The sequence below is a fragment of the Rattus norvegicus genome, chromosome 16 (genome assembly GCF_021556685.1).
Source record: "Rattus norvegicus strain SHRSP/BbbUtx chromosome 16, alternate assembly SHRSP_T2T, whole genome shotgun sequence".
In the NCBI taxonomy this organism is placed as follows: Eukaryota; Metazoa; Chordata; class Mammalia; order Rodentia; family Muridae; genus Rattus; species Rattus norvegicus.
The window spans coordinates 85,824,628-85,848,534 of record NC_141549.1 but is presented as its reverse complement, the minus strand read 5'-3'; the positions used below and the strand labels follow the sequence as shown (position 1 = coordinate 85,848,534).

The 23,907-nt window shown below is 49.0% G+C and overlaps 1 protein-coding gene across 11 annotated transcripts in view; it reads left to right on the top strand.

The window, feature by feature from the left end:
• The window catches only part of Arhgef7 (Rho guanine nucleotide exchange factor 7), a 111,485-nt gene that overhangs the window by 34,592 nt on the left and 52,986 nt on the right, over positions 1-23,907 (top strand). For 8 of the 11 annotated variants that reach the window (NM_001113522.3, NM_001113521.3, XM_087587330.1 and 5 more), the window contains 2 exon segments: positions 19,420-19,504; positions 20,852-20,982. In NM_001113522.3, the coding sequence (NP_001106994.3) occupies positions 19,420-19,504; positions 20,852-20,982 (216 nt within the window). 11 annotated transcript variants of the gene reach the window in all.

Below are 23,907 nucleotides of genomic sequence, written 5' to 3'. Positions count from 1 at the left end.
TTTGTCCACTGGGGATTGGTGGAGCATGAAATACCTATTTAGCATGAATATCACCCTGGCCTTGTAGGTGCTGGGGGTCTGCCAACACATGTGCTGTAGGTGTTTACCACAAACGACCACCGGATGTCGGCGCCATCTTTAGCCGCTCCCTACAATGGGAGGCCGAAGACATTTTAAAATTGATGGGGAAACAAAACAGCCTAAATTCTAACTTAGCTTTTGTTCTTAGTACTTAATACCAAGGGGCTTTTCCCAGGGTGTTGCTTCAGACTGAATTGTGTTAGTAAAAAAGACTGGCCTGCTCCACTTCAGCTCCTCATGATTTCTTTAAAGAAAAGAACTCACCATCACTGTCACCATGTATATCAGTTATTTTTAAGCTTCTATCGAATGTGTTTGTGTGTGTGCCAGTGTGCACAGTACTTGCTCAGAGGTCAGAGAAACTGACGGTTGTCTCCCAGACTATGTAGGTTCCAGGGATGGAATTTTTTTAGCCTTAACAGCAGTAGACTTTACCTGCTGTGCCATCTTGCTGGCCTCTTTATTTTTTTACAACTTATTTTTCAACCAACTGTTTGCCTTGAAATATTTGGAGTAGGTGCCAGGGAGATGGTTTATTCGGTAAAATGCTTGGTGTGCAAGCATGAGGACCGGAGAAAGAGCCAAGCGTGGTGCTCAGAATCTTAGTGATGTGGTTCAGATGGTCGGATTCCCTGGGGCTTGCCGCCTAGAGAGGCTAGCCAGTCAGGCAAGCTCCAAGTTCAAGTAGAGACTTTGCCTCAAAAGAAAAAAAAAAAAGTGGAAAGTGACTGATAAAAACAACCAGGGTTTACTTTTGACCTCCACATGCATGCCCACACGTGTACATGTGTGTATGTGAACTCGTATACATTAACATGCTCTCACATGCATATATACACATGCATTTTTATTTTCTGATTTGTGTAGAAAACTGGGCACAGCAGTGCCAGTCTCTATCCATTTGTATCTAAGAAAGGAAGTGATGATGATGATGTTGGCAGTATTGTTTGCAAACATAAGTACCTTAGTGAACTGAGAGACAAGTCATGAAGTCCTCTGTCTGCAGTGCCTCAGGTGAAACAGCTGGGGACAGTGTGTTTTCTTATTTGTTGCTGTTCTGTTCTCAAATTATATTAGATATATTTATTGATGGTCACAATATATTAACTGTCAAGATTTTCTTACCCAGTAATGTTAATTAAGCACCTGTATGAATGAAACTCAAACTGCAGCTATCCAGAGCAGAGACTGCCTTCCTTGAAAAAACTGGTTTTTCCTGTCACTCCCATGGTGCTTGTAGTAGCTCTATTCAGAATCTAAACTTGGTATTAGAGAAATGGCTCAGTGGTTAAAAGCACTGCCTGCTCTCCAGAGGAGCCTGGTTCAAGTGTTGGCACCTATATGGTGGTTCACAAGCATCCCTAACTCCACTTCCAGGTCCGATGCTGGCCTCTGCAGGCACGCACACCTGGTGCACAGACATGCATGCAGGCAAGGCGCCCAATAACATGAAATAGTAATAGAACAAGACCCCTTAAATTAAGGCCATATGAATCTAGTTCCATTGGTGTCGTACGAAGCTTAGCCCATGTCATGACATACAGCATCAGGGACATTAGCAGCAAAGTTATGAAATGCACAGTGAACTTTGATTCCTCAGAGAAATATCTGTTGTTCTAAGTGTTTTTATTTATTACATATTTGCAAATGTAATAATGCACATTCTTTTTGTCATGAATTTTGAAAAGTTGGAATTTAGCACTATTACAGATGGGTGTACTTCAGGTCATTTTCAAAAGTCCCAGTTGAAATTATGAAGTGGGAGCCATGTTGGCTTTGAGCGATCCTGGCAGAGTCCTCTGCCCAGATGGCACTGGCCTTTCCAAGGCAAGAGAGGAACTGGCAGAGCAGCGTGGCACCATGGCTCTCCTGCTGAAGAACTAATGTTGCTTCCAATATAGCATCTCTGCTCTGGGAAGGAAAACAAGATTCGGATGTGATTTCTCATGGTTGCCAAGATGATTTCTGGGATTTTGTCAAATGACGCAAACCACAGCTCTTTTTTTCCCAGCCAGCTGGCTCTGGTACACATGTGGGACCCGGAAGGGATGATGACCCAGGGCTACAGTCTTCCCACTTGCCGTCTCATACACCAGATAGTATCAACATCGTCTTCTGCTTTAGTCAAAAACAGTAATTAAAATATTCACTGTCTTGTGAAGAAGCCATCATCCAAAGGTCTTGGTGATTCAGAACAGAAATGTATTTTGCCCTTCCTTGTTCTTGGGCATTTTTGGCTTGTACTTTTGGTCTTCCAGTTCAGTAGAGATTAAGATATTAACTGTCCACGTAACGTTTGCTTCACAACCTAGTTTCTTAATATGGCCTAGTGTGGCGTATCAGACGTGTGACTGTATTGTGGGATGATTATATCGAGCTAGTCTCCATCTGTTGCCATCATAGACTTCTGCAATGAGAACACGCCAGGTTCTTTTATAGCACCTTCACACGCATGATGCCAGCTGTAGCTGCCACTGTGCAGTGCCCACTGGCTACCTTGACACTGTCCCCTGTGACCGGGCATCTCCTATTGTCCTGTCCTTCTCCCAGCCCCAGTGACTGCCGCTCACCAGTTCCTGTTGGGCTGTGAGGGAGGCTGTGTGCTGTTGGTTTTTTGGCTTACGCTACCTGCTGGTTCTCTAGGTTCACTCGAGCTGCCAGTGCTGATGGCCTCAGTCCTCCTTTTCACACTCATTGTGACCCGGTGCTTCCGTGTGTCGTGTTTTCTGACATTGTCATCTCAGGTTGTCTCCATTTTGAGACTGTTGTGAACACTCTTGCAATATATGGGGAACATGTGTTTCTTCAGCATTGTCTGAATTTCTTTGGCTATACACCTGTTAGTGGGATTGCTGGAGCACAGGGCGATTAATTTTAGTCACCACTCTATAAGTTCTGTGATGTATAGACCAGCTTATATCCCACCCATCGGTGTTGGAGGACTCCATTTCCTCACATCCTACCTGCAGGTGTCTCTTGTGGTTTTGACAGTAGACATGCTAAGGGGTCGGGGCCATAGTTCATTGTGCTTTACACTTTGATATTAGTGATATTGAACTTTATGAAAAATAGCTCTTGGTTATTCTTAGGCCTTTTGAGAAGTGGCTACAGAATAAAGGTTTTAGGCAGTGGCCTAACTTCCTGGTTTGTTCTGGACATCAGCTTCTTTCCAGATGCATGGTTATCTCTCTCTCTCTCTCTCTCTCTCTCTCTCTCTCTCTCTCTCCCTCCCTCCTTCCCTCCATCCATCCCTCCCCCCTCCCTCCCTCTCTCCCAGCCTCTCTGTCAGTTGGCAAGTGGGTGTTTTGATGCTTGCGTTTTGTATGTGCTGTAAGAAACACGGGTTGGCAACAAACACCACAGCGAGTGCCAGGCAGCTCCTGTTGAAACCACTAGTGTTAAACCACGGTGCTTATTCTGCTTTTCAGTTGCCTGGTGGTTTGTGTTTGCTACATAAAGCTCAGAAAGTAGAGACATGTAGGAGAAAAAAACTACATGACACTGCCATCTAGAGATATTGTGGCTAGATGTCCATGTCAGTGGTTTAATCTTTTTCCCATTGCACGTATGTAGATACCTGTGACACCGTAGCATATACTTCTGTAACATACCTTAGCTTGGCACAGTACAGTAGCAGTGCCACCATCTCTTCATGCCCCGTGTTTGTCTCTTGATTCAGTGACTGCCTCTTGGAGGCCAGTAAATCCTGTGGAATGTGGACATGGGATTCAGTTTCCTCTGCTGTAAACAGTGAAGGCCACAGCAAGGCTAAAGGTGTGAGTTCATACAGGCTTTGAACAGCTGCCTCCACCTTCTCTGTTGACTTATGTCATGGTCTGTTAGCAACAGTACATAAGGTATCTTCCTGGGCTGCCCTGCAACTGCTTGTACCTGTTAGAAGTCTTTTTCCCTCAGACCTCCACAATACAGTGTTTCTTATCCTTATGTGTCCTGCTTGATGTGCTCCTTTTCTGGGTGCAGTGATCTGAGGTAGGAGTGAGGCATTCCCAGTTCCCTGAGGTGGGGTGGAAAGAGCTTGTGAGGCTGAAAGAGCAGCCTTGGCTGGTACACTGTGCGGGCCGGGTATCTGTAGCGCTTCCTTCCAGCCTGGTACCTGTAACTAGGGCAGAAGCACTTTGCACAGGGTGAGCTCCTGCTGAAAGCAGGCTTGCAGCTGCTTGAAAGGGAGAGAGAAGGCTGAGCTTCCTTTGAGTGAGGCTTTAATTCCTGCCTAAGTGTGGAGAGAGTTCCAGAAGACTTCAGTCTCCAGTGTTGAAATGAGCCAGGGTGACTTAGGTAGTTAAAGTGAGGTTTTAGAAAGGAAATTGCTCATCTCTGTCTAAACATTTTTTCCTTAAGAGTAAGCTCATCCTTGGCCTACAGTAAGTCTAGACTGAACATGAAGAACTTGAGGTGCCCGCAGGTTGTTTTATGAGTGTTTGGTGGTGGGGAGAATGGAGAAGGGGCCCAGACTTTCTGGCCAGAGGCAGCCCTGCACTTTTCAACTGTTCTCTGGGAGGGTGAGAATGCTTGGGACTCTGGACAGAGCAGGAAGTGTGTGTTTCTGTGAACTTCCTACACTGCTGCCAACGATGGCGTGAGTGGGACTCTCCTCCATGGGCTCCTATGTTTGTATACTTGGTCCCCAATTGGTGGAACTCTTGTTTGGGAAGGATTATGAGGTGTGGCTTTGTTGGAAGAAGAATGCTACCAAAAGTGGGCTTTGAGGTTTCAAAAAACTCACACCTTTAGTCCCAGCACTTGGGAGGCAGAGACAGGTAGAGCTGTGAGTTTGAGGCCAGCTTGGTTCACAGAGAAAGACAGCCAGGGCTCGAACCCTGTCTGGAAAAGACAAAAACACCCAAACAAAACAAAACCACAAAACAAGAACCTTGCTGGATTGCAGTGTGTTCCCTCTCTCAACTCCTTCGTGTGGGTCACTCTGTGAGTCTCATCTGTTCTTTTGCTGTGCCTCAGCTCCACCATGGACCTGGTCTCTGACAGTGACAGTTCTGAGATGGCTTTGCCCAGCATGCACGTGTACATTTCTGGTGGAATTTAAATCTCTTGTCTGTGGGTTTCTAGAGCCCATGTATCCCCTCCCAAGCTGTCCTTCTGTGTTATCCTCACAGTGTGAGCTTGTGGTGTTACTAGATTGTGGCTCTGCACAGAGTATTTGGGTCTTCCTTGGTGTGATGGTTGGTTGGGTTTAGACATCAACATCCCACAACCTAAAATCATCTGAGAAGAGTCAGTGGGGATTCCCTAGGTTCGGTTGGCCTGGAGTGTGACTCTGGGGGTATTGGGTTATTAATAGAAATCAGGAGAGCCAGTTGAATGTGGACCCTGAACTGTGACTGAAGAAAGCTGGCGTAGCACAGCACCAAGCGAGTTCTGTTTTTTCTCTCTGCTGGTGATTGTGTATGTGATGTGGCTCTCTCTGTTACTTAGGGTTCTATTGCTGTAAAGAGACACTGTGACCAAGGCAAACTCTCAGAAAGGAAAACTTTTAGTTGGGGCTGGCTTACAGTTCAGATATTAAGTCCATTGTCATTCATGGCAGGCGGACCTGGTGCTGGGGAAGTAGCTTGAGAGTTCTGGATCTTCAGGCCGCAGGAGGCCAGTAGGGGAGAAAGAGGCACATTCAGATCTGTGAGCCTGAGGGCTCATTCCTAGCCAAACTACCACACTCCCCTCAGGTGCTTTTGTCAGGCTGTCTTTATCTTTGCACCAGAAGTAAAGCTAGCACTCTGGGACTGCTGCTGGCCTGTGGATAGGAGCTGGAGAGACAAAGGCTCAGAAGTTAAGAGCCCTGGGTGCTGTGGTGGAGGACCCAGGTTTGTTTCCCAGCACTCACATGGTGGCTCATAACCACTGTGACCCCAGTTCAGGGGATCTGACATCCTCTTATGGCCTCCTGGGACACTATACATGTGTTGTATAGGCAATATTCAGGTCAGACATTGGTAAACTTAGAATTAAGAGGTTAAGGGAGAGCCATTGTGTTCTGTGTACTTTATCATTTACTTGTTCTGAGTGCTGGTTGTCTTAGCAGCTTTACAAAGTCATCACTGATGGGGTATTCAGAGTAAACAAAACTGTGTGTGACAGACTTTTCCTGGACAGATACAACACACACAGGTGGGTACTCATCGCAGATACAGAGATCACGACCAAGTAAGTGTAGGTTGGTGAAGCAGTAATTTTACTCCGGTTACTTACAGGAGTGTGGGCAAGGGGTGACTTGCAGGAGCAGAAGTGACTGTCATGAGAGCTGGGGATGTAAAGCACAGTGCATAGTCACACAGCTCAACAGGTAGAGTCCCTTCTGGGTGGTTCAGTTGACCTTAGCCTCTTCAGAAAGCTCGCCTGGTCTTTGTTTCTTCCGGGCAGTTCAGTTGGTCTCTGCTTCTTCCAGGCTGCTTAGTTGGTCTGAGAATGACTCATAACCTGCTTTACTGCTAATATACCTTTAGCCTGGTGAATGTGGTCAATTTTAGGGACTTCCTGAAGCTATTTACAGCTGTTTACTTCCTGTTTTAGTTGACCTTCCCTGCAGGCTGGAGTGATTCTTTTCCCCTTAGAAGAGCCTGTTGTTTCCCTGTAATCCTTCTGTCCTAAACATCCTGGTGTTTCACTTTCTTTGTATGCCCATGCCTTAATAAATCTCCCTCCAAGAGCAAGCTGCTGCTCAACAGAACTAGCAGGGAGAGCCCAATGATGATAGGAGTTGGCAGGAGAAACAGTGGGGAGCAGAGGGGTGGCAGAAGATTTGGGGAGTGGCTAGGTGCTAGGTAAGGGCCTAGGCCTGGGACTTTCCCCATAACCTTTGCCTTAAAGGGAAGGGCTAAGTGCTAGAGGAGAGGGAGTGAGTGTGTCTGGGAGGGCTGGGGGTGAGCCCTGTGTGGGCTTCTCCTGGTCCATTGACTGTTCCTGTGCAGAATGCTTGATCTGGGCTCTCTGCACCCAGTTGTCTCAGTGCTCAGAGCAGCCTTTTTCAGGGTGCTGTCCCTGCCTGGATGAGGCATGAGGCATCGAGGCCCTGAGCGTGTCCAGGCCAGGTAGAGGCTGGCCTTGAAGCTTTGCTCTTAGGACTCCTTCCTCTTTCCTAAGGGCCAAGCCAGGGTTGGAAGTATGAATTTTATTCTAACTGATGGGCATGCTGTGGTCTGGTCCACGGATTGGCTTTTGCTGCCCCTGGCCCCTTTAGAGTTTAGTTCTTGGCCTTCTGTCTTGGTGCTGGGTGATACCTGTGCTGCTGTAACTCTGCCTTTTGTTTCTGAAGTCTGAAGGACAGTGTCTGTCCTGGGAAAGGCGTGCGTATTCAATGGGCTCTTCTCCCACAGCTTGCTTCCTGCCTCCTCATTATGCTCATGATGGGATGACCGGCTCGCATGGACTCTGGTCCAGTGCTCTGCTGGCCTGGACCTGTCACTTCTGCCACTCTCCTGGCCAACTGTGACCCAGGGAAATGTGCCTATCCAAGCCTTAGAGGGCTGGTCTCTGTAACAGCATCTCCTTGTCTTGACTTCTGTGCCTTGTGCTTGTACTTCTAGTATGTCCAACTGCTGGAGATGCTCTAATGGTAACTGACTGACTTTCCGTGAGTGACTGACCTGTGCTTGGAGAATGTGCCTTGTTCTGTCTCATTTTCAGAGTTGTCATCTGGGCCAGTGAAAACTGTCTCCAGTGCCACGCCTCCCTTCACTCTGGGTGCTTTGGACTGTCTGCTTGGCTGTGACTCCTTGATCATCTGTCATGCTTGTGGATCACCAAGTAGACATTTGTTGCACTAGAAAAACTCCCCAAAGTGTCTGTCCAGAGGCTTTGTGGAACCCCTAGGTGGATGGTGGGGTGTCCAACCAGGCGACTTGTCAGAGACCTTAGGCTTCCTTCAGGAACTATGGGGCCCATTTAGGGCCTTAGGTTGTTATCCAAGACAAATAGTAGATATAACATGATTTAAATATTCTGTTGTTACTAATTAGTTAGCTTTTTAGACAGCATTTCCAAAATAAAAGACAGAGCCTTTAAACTTTATCACAAGCCATATAACACTAGAGCTGAGCAGATATCGACTCTGTCTGTTTCCCTGTCAAAATTCCTGAGATACAACTTGCCATATGCTCACGGTCCATGCTGCCCCATGGCTACTCCTCCTTTCTCCTCTCCTGGCTCTCCTCATGGTCCCTACCTAAGACCCCAAGCTTCTCTCTTCTTCCCTCCCCATACATACCTTTATTTCATCCTCAGAACTTTTTGTTTGGCCCTTTCAAAACCTTGCTGCATGAGCTGTTGCAGATCCAGTGTAGTAGGATGCATAGCCTTTGTGTCTCTATGTCAGATGGCTTATATGAACTCTGACTTGTAGCCAGTGGGTGCTGTTAGCCCTGACATATGGGCATCAGTTTGAGAGGACAGATGGTTGGTAGATGGCTCTGGGCCACTTGCTGACTGGTGTTGACTTCTGGTTTGGTGCTGACTTCCTGTGGCAGTGCTCAGTGGAAGGATGCCCAGCTCCTAGAGACTTGGTCATGGTAGAAGTTTCAGAATCATAGGACCCTGTGCTTAGTTAGGAATGGTACCTGGCATGTCTCTTCAGTTCTAGGGGAAGAAAAACTGAGGCCATCTGGGGGCAGCCACAGGGCGGAGGGCCACATACTGTGCATCCGTTTTCTCTGGCCTGTGTGTTTCTGCTCTGGGGTGACGAGAATGCCCAGAGCCGTTTCAGGTCCTGTGCAGGGGCAAGTTGTCCTTTAGTCCTAACAGTGGGAGGCTTGAGGGATCCTGGGAAGGGTGGTTTGTGAAGGTGAAGGCGTCTGAGAAGAGCTCTACACTGCCATCCTGTGTCTGCATCCTGCAGGGAGCCCGCCGAGTTCAGTTTGGTGTCTAGTGGATGGACATGTGGCGTTTGGTGGGTTTGAGTAGATGTGTACTGTGGAAGAGACAGGACGGGGTGTCCTCTGAACCTCCAGGCGAGAGTGCAGATTCCAGGCCAGGCAGTGGTTGTCACCCTAGGTGACATTGCTTCTGACAGGGTGGCTTGTATGACCTGACTGATTTGACATGTGCATCTGGGAAGCTTGCTGGGAAGCCTTAGTCTCAGTGCCACCCGGCCAGAGCAGGAAGAGGAGCAGGCCCAGTGTGTGACGTGCGCTTTACCTGCCTCCAGTTGTTCTGTATCCAGAGCGCTTTGTCCTGTGCTCAGGGCTAGAATGTCACACGTTTGTGCTGTATTTTCTTCTCAGTCCTTGTGGAAAATGAAACAGTGACAGCCACGACAGATGAGTAGTGTGGAGTGAAGGTTGAAATGTACAGGCGTGGTTGAGAGTGTGGGACAGGACAGAGGGACTGCTGTCTCTGTGGAGATCCTGCAGTGACTCAGAGTAACCGTTCGCCTCCCTCCGCTTACTAATCTCTCTGTCTCTGTCCTCCCCCCCCCCCCCCTCACACACACACACACACACACCACACCACACACATCTGGGATGGAGCCCAGAGCTTTGCACCAGCTAGGTGGATGCTGTGTTGCTGAATTAGGTCCCTTTCCCTCCCCTCCTATGTCTAGTGCAACAGGTTTCTTTCTGGCTGTCCTTTAGTCATCTTTCTGATTTCCTTTGAAAACAGATCCAGAAATGGAGGCCATTGTCTGCTTGGATGGCAAATTCCTCTCTTCTCTTGACAGCTGTTTGTCCTGCATCTTTGTGTCTCTGAGTGTCCCTTGTGTTCTGGGAACCAGCGGGGGACAGGTTCCCACTGAATAAGTAAAACAAAACCCAAGTCCTTGCGCTGTGTTTGGATGTGAAGTCTATATATACTGAGTGTGTGTTAGAAGTAAAATTACCCAGAGTAAGCATTTCTGCCCAAGTTTGTATTAGGTTGAATTGGTGTTTCCTTCCTCTCATAACCATTCCTTTTCCATTCTGTGCCTTTGACTCATTCCTGTGGCCTGTACTCTTCTGCCCCCAGGGATGATGGTCTTGCCCTCTGTAGATGCTTACAAGTAAGGGGGCTCACCCCTGTGGGTGTCAGTGTGTGGGAACATTACAGAGACACTCTTGGGTCTTGGGAACAGCGGATGACTTGGTGTTTGGAGCTGGCCAGCTTCTCTGTTGAACTTGGTTTGCTGAAGGACACGGATGGCAGGTGGCGCCTGTTACCCAGCTGGGGAGGGGACAGCTGAGTTCCAGGAGCACAGAAGAATGGGAAGACTTGGTAGCCAAGAGCAGGTATGAGGAACCCGCCTCTCTCCAGCCATAGTTCCACAGAACTGGGCCTACCTGCCGCCTGCCCAGCTGTGTAAATTGTAGGGTTGTGAGCTTTGAAGTTGCGCTCTCTGGAAAGGGCCATAGGGCCTAATAGAATTGCTCACCGCCTCCTGTAGCTGAAGAATGGGTGCCTTCATTTTCCCACCCCAAGGTTAGGGGAGGAGAGTAGGTGCCAGAGAGCTCCCTGACCTGTTCTGCCTGGAGTTTCCTTATATGGGAAACTGTCTGAAAGACCACCATAGAAAACACCTTGGGTCCAGGACTGATACTCTGCACCGAGTTTTATCTCTGCAAATCTTTATACTTTGTTTAAATTATATTTTGCTAAGCATTTAAACTACTTTATAGACCTCGTAATAATTCTGAATACTTCCGTGCCTATGTTAGCATACAGATGTTAGCGTTCATACTTTCTCAAGGCTCTTAGCATGGAAACCTGTTACTGCCTGTTTAGTCGGTGTTCAGATGTGCTCTGAGTGACATGCGGCATTCCTCTTCTGAGCCGTCTTAGTGGAGGAATGCTCATTCACTGTCAGGCCTCGTCAGTGCCTCACAAAGATCTGCTCCCTCACCGTCAGCATCTATGACTTGGGATCGTTGACTTTTATTCCTTACAAATTTATGCCCTTGTGGGGAGTTAAGTGGGCAGGTGTGACTTACCGTGGCCAAAGCATTATGTGAGCAGGCGTCACTTGTACTGTACCACCCTCCCCTAGCAGACATTACTGCTGATAACTCCTCCAGGAGGGCTGGCCCACATGCATCTCTCCTCCCCATGACGCAGTGTCTGTCGGGGGTCCAGGCTTGTACACATAGCTGCCTGCTGTGAGCTCATGCATATAGACAGCCTTGCCGTGTCCAGAAGATGTGTTCACAGCTCTCCTTCCTCCTGAGTGCTCCCTGAGCCCTGGGGGATGATGTGGGGCTTCTGTTTAGGGCTGAGCACTCAGCCATTTATTCTTAGCACTGCAGCCAGTTACCAGGCTCTATGCGAGTGGTCCCTACTGTACACAGCCGAGGCGGCTACAGACAAGGCTGAGGAGTGCTGTCCTTGGGTACAGACATATTTAGAAGGCAGGTTCATGCCATGGTCTTAAAGCAAGACAACAGTAGTTCATTGTGACCATCCAGCCATAAACTTTTGACCAGGTTTACACTACCAGGCATATTTCTTCCCCCTGGAAGGGGGCTAAAACCCAGGCAGAAAACAATTGGTCGTTACTGTGTGGGCAGGTTGGTATTGTAGCTAGCAAGGTCTACGCCTGGGTCAGACTGTTGGCGCTTTTCTCCATCACCAGATGAGAGAGCATCTCTGTGAAACCAGCCAGGAGGAGGGCAACTCCACGCATAGCTGCTGCTTGTCTCTAGGCCGTTTTCTTTTGAGTTCCTTTGCCAGTCCGTGCTGGCCTCCAGTGTGAGATGCTCCTGTCTGTCACTCTCCCTCCTGCAGGTGCTGGCATGGTAGGTGTGTGTCTGTGACATATGCACCTGGTCATAGTTTGATTCTAGTTAAACAGTTTTGGCAAGGATTCTGCATGTAGGTATTCTAATTTCCCGTAGCATTTTGTGAGAGGACACTTAGTGTCCACCCCTCTGTCTTTGGAAGTGCTGAATTTTAGGGGTTTGGTCTGGTGCTGCTTGTATTCAAATGCTAAATTCTGTTCCTCCAAGAACTGGTTGCCCTCTCAAGGATGAGGATCTCCTCATGTACCCCAGCTTTTGTTGTATAACCCCCCCGCCCCAAGTTATCCCTGACTAGGTGATAAAGATCCAGTCTGGGCTGGGCAGAAGTGAGGGGGAGGGACAGGTTGGTTCCCGGGCTTGGGGTCTGAGACAGATAAAAGCTGATGTACATGAGGATCTCCTAGTCATCCTCGAGGGTCATCCAAGCCCCCACTCACAGCTGCTGGCTTCTCTTACTGATCCGTGTCCTTTTGAAGGCTGCTTGCTAGGGTCTGTTGTCCTCAGACCTTGTGCTCAGCCCTGCTGGTGAGCACGGTGAGGTGTGCACAGATTGGGACTGGAGACCAGGTGGCTGGCGCAGGACAGCAAGGCTTACAGAGTGCTGCACGGAAATGCTCCCTTTGACTTATGTGTTACTCTTCCGCTCACAGGCTTCCCTTGGAGTTTGTGTGGAGTCTGGTTAAAGTGATATTTGAGTTATTTATCACTGCTGTGTCCAGTTGTCAGGAAGCCTGTGAGCTCTACTTGCACACTCCTTCCTTACCACCGTCTCCTTAGATCTCACAGACATTTGAGCTTCTCCTCTCCACAGTCTCTTTGCTCCATCTGTACGGTTCTGTGGCAATACTAGACAATCTTGTGTTTTGTGGTCTGTGGGTTTTTCCCCCACTTAACCCCCCGTCCCAAACCAAGGTTTGAACTCAGGGCCTCTTTAAACATTGACAGGCAAGTGCTCTCCCACGGATCTGCTTCCTTGATCATTGTCATTTTATTTACTTTTTTGAGATATAGTTTCATTCTACAATAGAGCCCGCGTTGGCTTTGAACTTGTGACCCTTCCTTCCTCCTGTGTCAGCTTTCTGTGTAGCTGGGGTTATGGTTGTGTGGCACTATGCCAGGCCAGAAACCTGTATTTCTTGATTTAAGGGTAAGGACATCACTACTGTAGTTGCTCCTGGGGAGCTAGCTGCAGGGCCTACTGTGGCTGTCCCAGCTCCCTGGTTCACTTTACTGGAGGGGTAGGGCTGCATTGCCCCCGTCAGTGCTCCCACCTCACCTCCCACCCTTTCCTGGTACATTGGAAGAACAGGCTTTATTTGGGATCATGGCTGCTTTAGCACCTGGTTTCATCTAAGGCATAAACACCAGTGCAGGTGGACTGCTTTCAGATCAAGACCTTGGCCAGTTGGCCTCCTCCTGCCTTCTGAGCCTCATGCTGACAGTGCCTTTTAGCTGTACTCTTGTCAGTTGCTTCTCACAGGTGAGCCTTGGTCAATTCATTTTCTATGTGGTACTGGTGATCCAGCCCTGGTCTGACAGACACACACTCCACCACTGAGCCACATCCTCAGCCCTCTGTGGCTCAACCCTGTGACTAGCCTGCATGTCTGTGCCATCATGTAGGGGCAGAAAGAGCTGGTGGAGAGTCTAGAGGGCTGTCTAGGAGCAGGGCCTTGGCTAGAGCTTCTCACACCCTCTCCTCCTTCCTGAATCAGTGCTCCTGCGCTTCGGCTCTGCTGGCTCTGCTCACCGGGATGGGATTACCATCCCCTCTTCCTCTCAGTGTCTTTCCCATGAGCTCAGGGACACCTGAGGCTGATCTGCTCGTAGGAGCCAGTGTAAAGAGGGGTCAGGTGCTGCTCACCTTCTGGAAAAGGGCTCTGGGTTCAGGTGCAGCTGCTTGTGGTTCTTGATATCACATGGCTTCGTGGGACTGTTCCCAACTCCGTTAGTATTTTAAGAATCCATCTGCTTCCCCCAGTAGTCTTCTAAAATCTGATGCCTACTGCTTGCAGCCCCTCCCTGCTCCCTCCTGCCCGACTCCCTCCCTCCCCCACTTAGCTCACTTCTCACTTGAGTGTGCTGGAGGAGGAAGGAGAGGTGTTTGCAGTCTTTACTTGCTGTTAGTTTGGTTGTTAATGCAATGCTCTTACTGCCTTGTAGAGCTGTAGATGGTGTCAGTTCCCTTGGGTTTAGCCCAGGCAGGTGTTCATGTCTCTGTTCAGGTTCTGCTGTGGTTGGGTTTAGGTCTAGTGATAGGCAGGCTGTGCCTTGCCAAGTAGAGGTAAAGACTGAGAGCCAGCTGTGTGGGTGCCTGTGTGGCTGCAGTCTCCTGGTGTCTGAAGCATCGCACTCCTCTCCTTTACTGTTCCGGGCAGAGTTCAAGGAGTCTGAGTCAGATTTTATTTCCCCTGTGTGTAAGACGGTTTGAACAGGAAGGTCTAGGCTGTGCATGCACTGGTGTGACATTTATCCTCAGCAAGTTTATTTCCACTCTGCCTTGACTGGATGCTGTCACTGCCCTAGCTGTGCTTTATGAAGGTTTCTTCTAGGCTTGGGAAGGGTGCAAAGCCAGCAAAGTGTAGATGAGTCCTCTCTGCTATGGTGTTTGCATGTTGACTTGTTGATGAAGTAGATCCACAAACGGAGTAAGAGTTGATTCTTATCTTAAAGGGAAGTAGCTTGTTTAGGGGCGTCTTAGGTGAAAGTGTTGTGATTGCTAAAGCCCTGTGAAGCCCTATTTTTATCCCTGAGGAGCAGTAGGTGGAGTTGAGTTCAGAATCTGCAGGAGCAGGGATGGATGTCACGGATTAGTGTGGACATTTGCAGTGCGCTTTAAATAGCGCACTCACTTACCATTCACCATCAGTCATTCTTGTTCTGAAATCAGACACTACTTGACAATATGATGGGACAAGAATGTATTTTTAAACCTTGCAAGCAACACTCCAGAAATATCTGCCAAGACTCATGATGTGTGTGTGTGTAAGTGTGAGAAAATATAGCTTCCTCATAAAACCCTTGTAGTGGAACTGGTTGATGTCAAGGTGTTGGGGTAGTGTCCTGTAACAGGGTCTTCCTTCCTATTGAGATGGTGGGGGGAGAGGCTCCTCTCCCTGGCACTTTCTAGGTGTAGCCAGATAATGACACCATTTCGTCATTAGGTCTGAGTCACTGCTTTGTTTGCTTTTAGTTCAGTATCTCAAGGTGCATTGCATCAGTTTCGTGGCCAGTGGTGTTTATGTTTGTGTGGTCAGGATATCCGCGCACGACAGTCTGGACGGGCTCTGTTTGCATGTGCTGCTGCTGCTGCTGCTGCTGCTGAATCTTCTGAATTCTAAATTATATGCTGTGTGTAGGTGTTGGCTCCTTTATGGCTCTCCTTCCTCTGTCTAGCTTGGCTCGTATCTTGGTAGTCTTGAGGCACTGTTGTCCCTCAAGAAGAAGGAGGAATGTCCTCTTGTCTGCTGGTGTGGACGTCACTGGTGACTCCTAATAAATACATGGCACAATGGCTTCCAAAGGCGGCCCTGGCTTCCTGTTGCTTGCACCAGGGAGCTTTATGGTTGCAGTGAGGACACAGGGAGTCCAGGCTTCCTCGCTTGCTCCCTTGCAGTGGTGTTCCCTTGTGACCCACATTCATGCAGCAAGCTGCTTCTGGAAGCTGACAGATGTGACACTGTGGGGCTCTGCTCTTCATGCCCTGAGTGTAGAGAGTGGCTGTGGGCACGTGTGCTTCCTCAGCTGCCCAGGGCTGACACCGTGGAGAGGCTCAGTATAGGCCAGGGTAGAAGAGTCCACCTGGGTTGTTTGTCCTCTTCTGCCTCACAATCTGTCACCTACTGAAGGACACAGTGGGGTCCTCTGGGTAGGAATGCTCCTCACAGCAGATTAGTATCCTCTGAATGTCTGTGAAGCCTTAGCTGCCAACACTATATAAGTACTGTGTTTTAGATTTGCGGTGGAAGGGGACCCTTGTTTGACAAGCACTTACTCAAAATCACCTTTATTTTGAGTCACAGCGTCTTGAGAGTAGGAGACACTATGTTAAAGTTCTTTTGATCTAGGTGGTCTGATGTTTCTGAAAGTTTTTTTTGTGTTTGGAGTTGGAAGGTCTCACCTTGCTGACTGACACTGCTTGTGTACACCCCCTCCCCCACCCCCGTCTTTAAGCAGAGGCTTCTCTGACCACTTCTGGCTGTAGTAGTTGTCCTGATAGGAAAGTTCTGGGTAAGATTGGTTTTTAGCAACTATGCTAGGTAGGCTTTTGTTTGTCCTTCTGTTCTTTTGATTGAGACAATGTTACAGTTTGTTCAGAACTGTAACATTGTATCCGGGGCCACAGGTGACCAGGTACCTTCGTGCCCGCTCACAGGATCACCTTGATGGTGACAATTTGTTAGGCAGACACTGGGCAGTTGATACCAAATTTTTCCTGTTTCATGTATTTGTAAAAGAGCTAAGCCTGACACTGCATTTGCATACCATTAACAACCATAAAATAAGGAGTATGCCCAGGCAGAGTACTTTAGAGATATAGAAGAAGGTGTGGCAGGAAGTGGCATTGTAGAGTCTTCGGTGGCTTGAGGAGCCATGGTCCCAGGCTTCTGCTACTCCTGGATAGAAGGACCGTCATGGTAGGAGATGGGCAGGCAGACCTTCCTGAAGCAGATGTACCTCTGGTCTGCATGGCAACAGTGGCCTACTCCTTCCGAGTACTGTAAAAGCCAACCTCCCCGCCAGCCTGGGGGGTTGGCTTCTTGGTGAAGCCCAGAGTGTGTCTAAGGTGTGCATTCTGTCCTAGACACCTCATGGCTCTGGGCGCAGTTTCCACGTGTCACTGACTGGCTTGTGAGAGGTGTTTCAGGGAAGCTCCAGGGCCTCTCTCCTAGTTCCTTTGGCACGAACACTCTTTGCATTAAAGGACTTTTGCTTTTTGTTGTCTAGATTGCTGTTTGGGAAAGTAATCTGTTCTGCTCCCTGGAAAAGCAGTCCTGTCTGAACGCTCTCAGGCTTAGAGTGTGCCTTCTGGTTTGTCTCATCTCATTGTTGGGTTTCCTGAGCAGGAAGGTAGTGAGCGGTGGGCCCACTGAGTTCTGACATCATGCCGAAGCCCATTCATTGGCAGCAGATGCAGTCAGTCAGGTGCTCTGTGGCATCCGGGTAGGAGAGCTATATAGTCCGGGAATGACAGGAAGCTCCCATGTTTCACATCCTGTTGTTCTGGGGTTTGCGACTTGCTGTCTTGCCATAATGAAGGTGAGTGGACGTTTGTGTCTGTTTCTTGGGGAGTATGCTGCAGCCATAATGAAGGAGAGTGGACGTTTGTGTCTGTTTCTTGGGGAGTATGCTGCAGCTTGAATTTCCCGGGCGCAGGGCTAGAGCAGAGCTGAAGGGTGCTCACCAGTGCCACATGTAAAACTAAGGGAGCTTCACATTTGCAGGAGGAAACAGGCCTAGGCAGCACAATCTCACTCTTTAAAAGATATAACTTAACCCATATGTGACCCTTAAAAACTGGAGCCTGGAGGTGAGCTTGGAGTTCCCATTTGGGCTGGCATTCTGTCAGGCACAGGTGTTACAGCCTGAGCATCAAACCGTAGCCATGAAAGTTCTGAGGGCTCTGTGGGAGGGTCAGAGAAAGACTGTCCCGAGGAGACCTTGGGGCAGACATCACTTTAGCCTGTAGGGCTTTATGCTTTGTTTGGTTCTTGGAGCTTTCAGCAACATCTGTTTTTGAACTGCTCTGACTCTCAGCCTCTTTCTTCCGATACATCTGACTCTGGATGGGTGACCCACAGATCCCTTCAGTCCTGGTCCAGTATACATAACTAGGCAGTGTGAGATGTGTGGTCTGGCCAGCCTCCTTGGGCTGGACGCTCTAGGGAGGAACGCACATCAACACTGGCCCTTGAAGTTTTCCTAGTGATAAATGTACTTGGGGGATTTCTGGGAGCTCAGTGAGGCTCAGGCACGCTCCTTCAGGAAGGAAGATGAGTAAGGCTCAGCAGGAAGGGGGGAGGGTGTGGGAAGGCAGGAAGGGGCGGAGGAGGGAGTTCCTGGCACTGTCTGAGAAAGGCTGCAGAAGGAGGGAGGAGGGCAGAGGTGCAGGGCCAGCCCATAGGTGCTTATCCCAGGGCAGAGTCAAGAGAGAAACAACATGGTATACATTTTGGTATCTTAAGCTTTTTTTCCCTATACTTTGCACCAGTGAGGTTTTTCAAGGATACAATATTAAATGATTTGGCTATCAAACTTAATTTGTATAAGAATTGTGTTTCAGCATATCTGTAAGCAGGCACTTGCGTGCACACACTCCTTAAAACAAAAGCCTGATGTGTTCAACCGGGTGATCTTTTGTACATTTTCTCTCCTAGGTTTAGGTGGGTGGTACATCCACATAACACACAAGTGCTCATACACTGGTACACACACACACACAAGCTCACACAGTGGTACACATACACAAATGCTCACACACTGGTACACATACACAAATGCTCACACACTGGTACACATATACAAATGCTCACACACTGGTACACATGCACATATGTCTATACACTGGTACACATGCACATATGTCTATACACTGGTACACATGCACATATGTCTACACACTGGTACACATACACAAATGCTCACACACTGGTACACATATACAAATGCTCACACACTGGTACACATATACAAATGCTCACACACTGGTACACATACACAAATGCTCACACACTGGTACACATACACAAATGCTCACACACTGGTACACATACACAAATGCTCACACACTGGTACACATGCACATATGTCTACACACTGGTACACATACACAAATGCTCACACATTGATATGCATACACATATGTTCATACACTGATACACATGCACATATATTCACACACTGATACACATGCACAAATGCTCACACACTGGTACACATACACTATGTTCACACATTTGGTTTTCAGATGTCTTATACCCAGGCTAACTCATGTGTTTTCTCTCCTGTCTTAATCTCGTGCTGTGACTGACTTGAGGTCATAGTGGTTAGGGAGCTCTGGATCAGTGTGCGCTGCTTACAGTCTGAGTTCTTCAGAACTCTGTGCAGAGGCCTTTCCTCTGTCTCTCTTCTGGGATTCACTTTATCTCCCAACTGTTCTCTGTGCTTTCCTGTGTCTGCATGTGCCTTGTGTGCAATGGGGTGCATTTACTTTACCATCCTTCCATGCTAGAGGAGAACATCCTTGGCATGTCCATGGCCTTTTATAGTCTTTTTAAGGAGGGAGATTACAAGCCAGTGTGAACCTTTACTGGTACTTTTAACTGTTGACTCCTGGCTCACATCCTGGCTTTTGCCTACCTGGGTAGAAAAGGGAGCAGAGTTGTGTTTGGAGCTCTCCCAAGGGCTTGATACCCCATAAGGAATGCCTCACAAGGGAATTCCAATGGGCTCCTTTTTCAGGGAACTTCCGGGAGGCTGTGCTGTCTCTTGGGTGTTTCAGACCATGTGTGCTGACCATGTGAAACCTCATATTGTTGGGAGAGTTTTGTTTATTCTGTGCTAGCATAGAACTTGGTACTAATTTTCTTGTTTTATCTTCTTTCAGACTTTTGATGCAAATGATTTGTATCAGGGGCAGAACTTTAACAAGGTCCTCAGCTCCTTGGTGACACTAAATAAAGTGACAGCAGGTAAGACTCTTAAGTGTCCTCAAGGTGAGGATGTGAAGGTTCATGTCTTTGGTTTTCTGACCTCAAGGTAAATGAGCATTACTGCATCGAGAGAGAGGCTCCTTTGGCATTGCCCCCTTTGCTGATGCTGTTCTGTGAGTCTGGGGTTGTGAGTGCACCAATCCCCGGTGCAGGGAGCCTTCAACACGCTGACTGCCCTTTACCTGAGCCCCACATCTCCTGCCTTCTGACTTGAGAGCAGGAGTGGGGGCTGTTGGTTCAGAACACTGGGGTGTGCCACTGCTGGAGTGTGGCTGTGTCTTCATGGTACAGGGTTAAGATTTAGAGGATGTAGTAGGTTCCCACTCCTCACCACTCACTATGGTGGTGTCTTAGTCAGGGTTTCTATTCCTGCACAAACATCATGACCAAGAAGCAAGCTGGGGAGGAAAGGGTTTATTCAGCTTACACTTCCACATCGATGTTCATCACCAAAGGAAGTCAGGACTGGAACTCAAGCAGGTCAGGAAGCAGGAGCTGATGCAGAGGCCATGGAGGGATGTTACTTACTGGCTTGCTTCCCCTGGCTTGCTCAGCTTGCTCTCTTATAGAAACCAAGACCACCAGCCCGGGGATGGCACCACCCACAAGGTGCTGGGTCCTCCCCCCTTGATCGCTGATTGAGAAAATGCCTTACAGCTGGGTCTCATGGAGGCATTTCCTCAAGGGAGGCTCCTTCCTCTGTGATGATTCCAGTTGTGTGAGGTTGACACACAAAACCAGCCAGTACAGTTGGTTTGCAAGCTCCTTGTTTAGTGTGACCTTGAGTCCCACCATGACTGGTCAGTGGTGGGCTGGACTCTGGTAGGCTCTGCCAGCTGCTTCTGTGTGTGCTGTTGCACCTGACACAGTCTCAGTGCTGTTGGTCTTCAGAAAGTACTAGCTTACCATTATATGACCCGTGGCTGTCCATCCCTGCCTCCGTGCCGAGGCATGCGGTCTTGGATAAGGGCATGTGTGCTGTGTGCTGTGTGCTGTGTGCTGTGTGCTGGAGACTTGAGTGCCTGGCCGTTCCCTGCTGAGCAGTTACTGCTCTCCAGATGAAGAGCCCGTTTCTCTAGAACGGTTTGCTAACTGTTGAGGACTGCTCTAGAGAACCAGTGAGTCGTCTCCACATTGTTCCTGGAGAGCTGATTGGGGAATGAATACATCATTTGTGGAGTAGAAGAATCTGCTCTTTGTTACGTGTAAATGGCTGGCTTTGTTATGGTGTGTCCCTCCATCCTGGCCCAGTGTTAGACCCAGCGGGTTGAGGGCGCGTGGTACTCGGGGTCTTCAGCATTTTCTCTGTGTGCATCACCTTTTCAGACATTGGACTAGGAAGTGATTCTGTGTGTGCCCGGCCCTCGTCACATAGGATAAAGTCTTTTGATTCCCTGGGATCCCAGTCTTCACACAGTAGGACTTCAAAATTGCTGCAGAGCCAGTACCGAAGCTTGGTAAGTAAGATGTCTTATTATTTGATTCAACGGCATTTTGGGCACGAGGGTCTGCAAAAGAGCTTGGGAGGATGCTTGAGCCTGTGCAGACGGAATGTGGAACACCGTGGGGTCCTGGCATTGCTGGGTGGCTCCTGCTGTGTGTGGTAGCACATGCTTTTCTCTGGATTCCCTGATACTGGGCCGAGTGCTTCTGGACACTTGTTTGTTTGGGTTTATCTCGAGGGCTGCAGCTGCTCACGTAGAGCGGTGAGTGCTTTGACGTCCAGCCCTCAGGCAGTCACAAGCCACTGTGCACGAGAGTTGGAGAATAAACAGCACACACATGCCCAAGCCCGGCTACACGAGGGATGATGCAGGAGCCTGCCGCCCGGAGAGCAGGGGTGCTGCCGGGAGAGCAGGTGGGGCAGGCACTGCACTGAGGACCACATCGCTTGCTCAGGAACGCTCAGGGTGTTTACCTGGGTCCCTGCCTCTGTTTTTAACATTCCTGTGAAGCCACCGGACCCTCAGTCCGTTAGCAAACCTACAACTTCCTTTGAGAGTGAGAGCACGTGGAAAACCGAGGTCCTGTTAAGTCTCTGGAAGGACTTGCTCATCTGACTTACAGCAGGAAGCTTCCAGTTTCATGGAGACTCTTGGGGTATCAGGACTGCCATCCCACTGGCTGGAAAGATTGCATGATGGGGACACCTGTTAATGGGTGCAACTCCCTTAGAGCAGAAGACTAAAGGTAGCTCTTCCTCTGCCTAAAGCCTGCCCCCTAAGTCTTCCTCAGTCAGCTCTGGCTGCCCTGGACCTGAGAATGGCGACACCCCCTCCCTTTCCCCTCCCCTTCCTCCCGCTCCCCTTCCCTCCCTCCCCCTCCTCGGAGGAAAACTTGTGAGTAAAAGCTAGAGTGTGGAGGAAGCCAGGGAGGCTGACAGCAGGTATATGGGGGAGATTGCAGCCCCTAACCTGTCCCAGTGCTGCTGGTGGGGATGGCAGCCCTCGTTCCCCAAGAGGAGATACAAAACGTCTCAGAAAAAGAAGACCCACCATTGTCATGGTGAAAGGGACAACAGGTGTTTCTTGCTCAGAATCTAAGTGTGGATTTCTGACATGTTCCCTCTTATGCTTTTAAAAGCCAGTTTATTCTGTGTAGGCTCCTCTCAGCATTGGCTGTGCGTGTGCTGTGGGTCTCCCTACGTGCAAGATGCACTATTGTGCTTTGTCTTTTGAACTCTACTGATGCTGTTGAATGTCTGGGTCTGAGTGTCCGTCCACTGATACCTAAGTGTGGCTGTCCTCAGTTTGGCTCTCAGCATTGGCAGGGTTAGTGTGAGCATAGCTCCCAATGTTTCCTCATCTCTGGGAGGAATGACTAGATTGTAATGATATTTTCTCCTTGGAGCTGGGGACCCTAGACTCCGGTGTTTCCCTAACACTGCTCTGGTAACAGTCTCCAAGTTGACAAGCTGGGCTGTAGGAAATTATGCCAAAGCCTCTCACAATGTTTTATTAGTACAGCATCCGTGGAAGATGGCCAAGCTGCTTCAGTGCGTTAGATTTCATCCCCCTGGGCCGTTTTCAGACCACTTGGGACATCCGAGAGTCAAATGCTCTTTCTGCTCTGTCTGCTTCCTTTCGTCTGGAGTTGCTCATCACTGATCGTCATCCATGAGCACCCTTTTCTGTTTGTCAAGAGTTTCCTGAATGGAATGAAGTCTGCTGTGCAATGGGGGACATCTTCTGTTGTGTCTTTGACACTGTGGCAAGGGTTCCTGCGAAGTCCTGTGTCAGTCTGCTGTCCGGGTGGGTGGAGGGCCAGAAAACACCAGTGTGCTCACCTGGGGCCACCTGCTGCTATTCAGTGGGGAGGTGACCAGGAGTCCTGGCCTTGGCTCATCCCAAGATGCAGGTAAAACCAGCCCACAGTGTAGTAGACGGTGTATGCTATCTGGTCCTAGAAATGTAGATGCAGAGTTTGTGGATTGACTGTTTCTGTGGTGGTGGGGAGAGGCCGGTCTAGGATTTTGTCGCTTTGGTCCCTTGATGGTAGGTTTATATTTCTCAGCCTCTCCAGCGCCTCACCAACCTGGGTGAAGAAGAGGTGATTGCTTTACCCCATCCCCACCCCCACCCCTGCTAACCGGACCTTCTCTGTTCAGAGACCTGCAAGTGCAGTCTCTGAGCACTGCACTATCCAGGATGTGAGGTGTTACTTCTCTGTTACTGTGTCCAGAGTAAATGCTTGTTAGAATCTTAGCGCATAGGTGCGAGTCTGATGAAATAAGGGTCTTTGTCTTGATGGGCATGTCACTTGGGGTAAGTTTGTACAACTGTTTTGGAGATCAGTTTAGAAATATCGTTAAAGTTTAAATGTTTTATGAATGTTCCAGTACTAGAATTTAACATAAAGACTTACATTTGCAATGAGAAATGGATGTATGAATATTTTTAACGGAGCCATTTGTAAGATACAAGAAACACTGTGTGGAGTACACAGACAAACACTGGGAATAACCTAAACACTAGTGGCTCAAGTGGACACTGTTGGAGGCTTGCCCACAGTGTAGAGATTAGTTTTCAAGGTAGAGATAGTCAAAGTGATGAGAGAGGGAGGGAGGGAGGAGGGGAGGGAGGGAGTGAGTGCAAGAGGTCTATGCCCGCCTGCTGCCTGCCTGCCCGCCTGCCTGCTGCCTGCCTGCCCGCCTGCCTGCTGCCTGCCTGCAGGAGTGGTAGTATAGGGTCTCTTCCTTCCTGGACTGCTGCAGTCTGACAGGTCAAGGTGTGCAGGGAGACCAGGAGCTTTAAGCATCTTAAAGACACGTTCCTGCTGCTCGCTTATTTTTGAGGTAGGGTCTTACTCTGCAGCGCTGGCTGTCCTGGAACTCCGATGCACCTGCCTCAGCTCTGCCCCAGCTCTGCCCCAGCTCTGCCCTG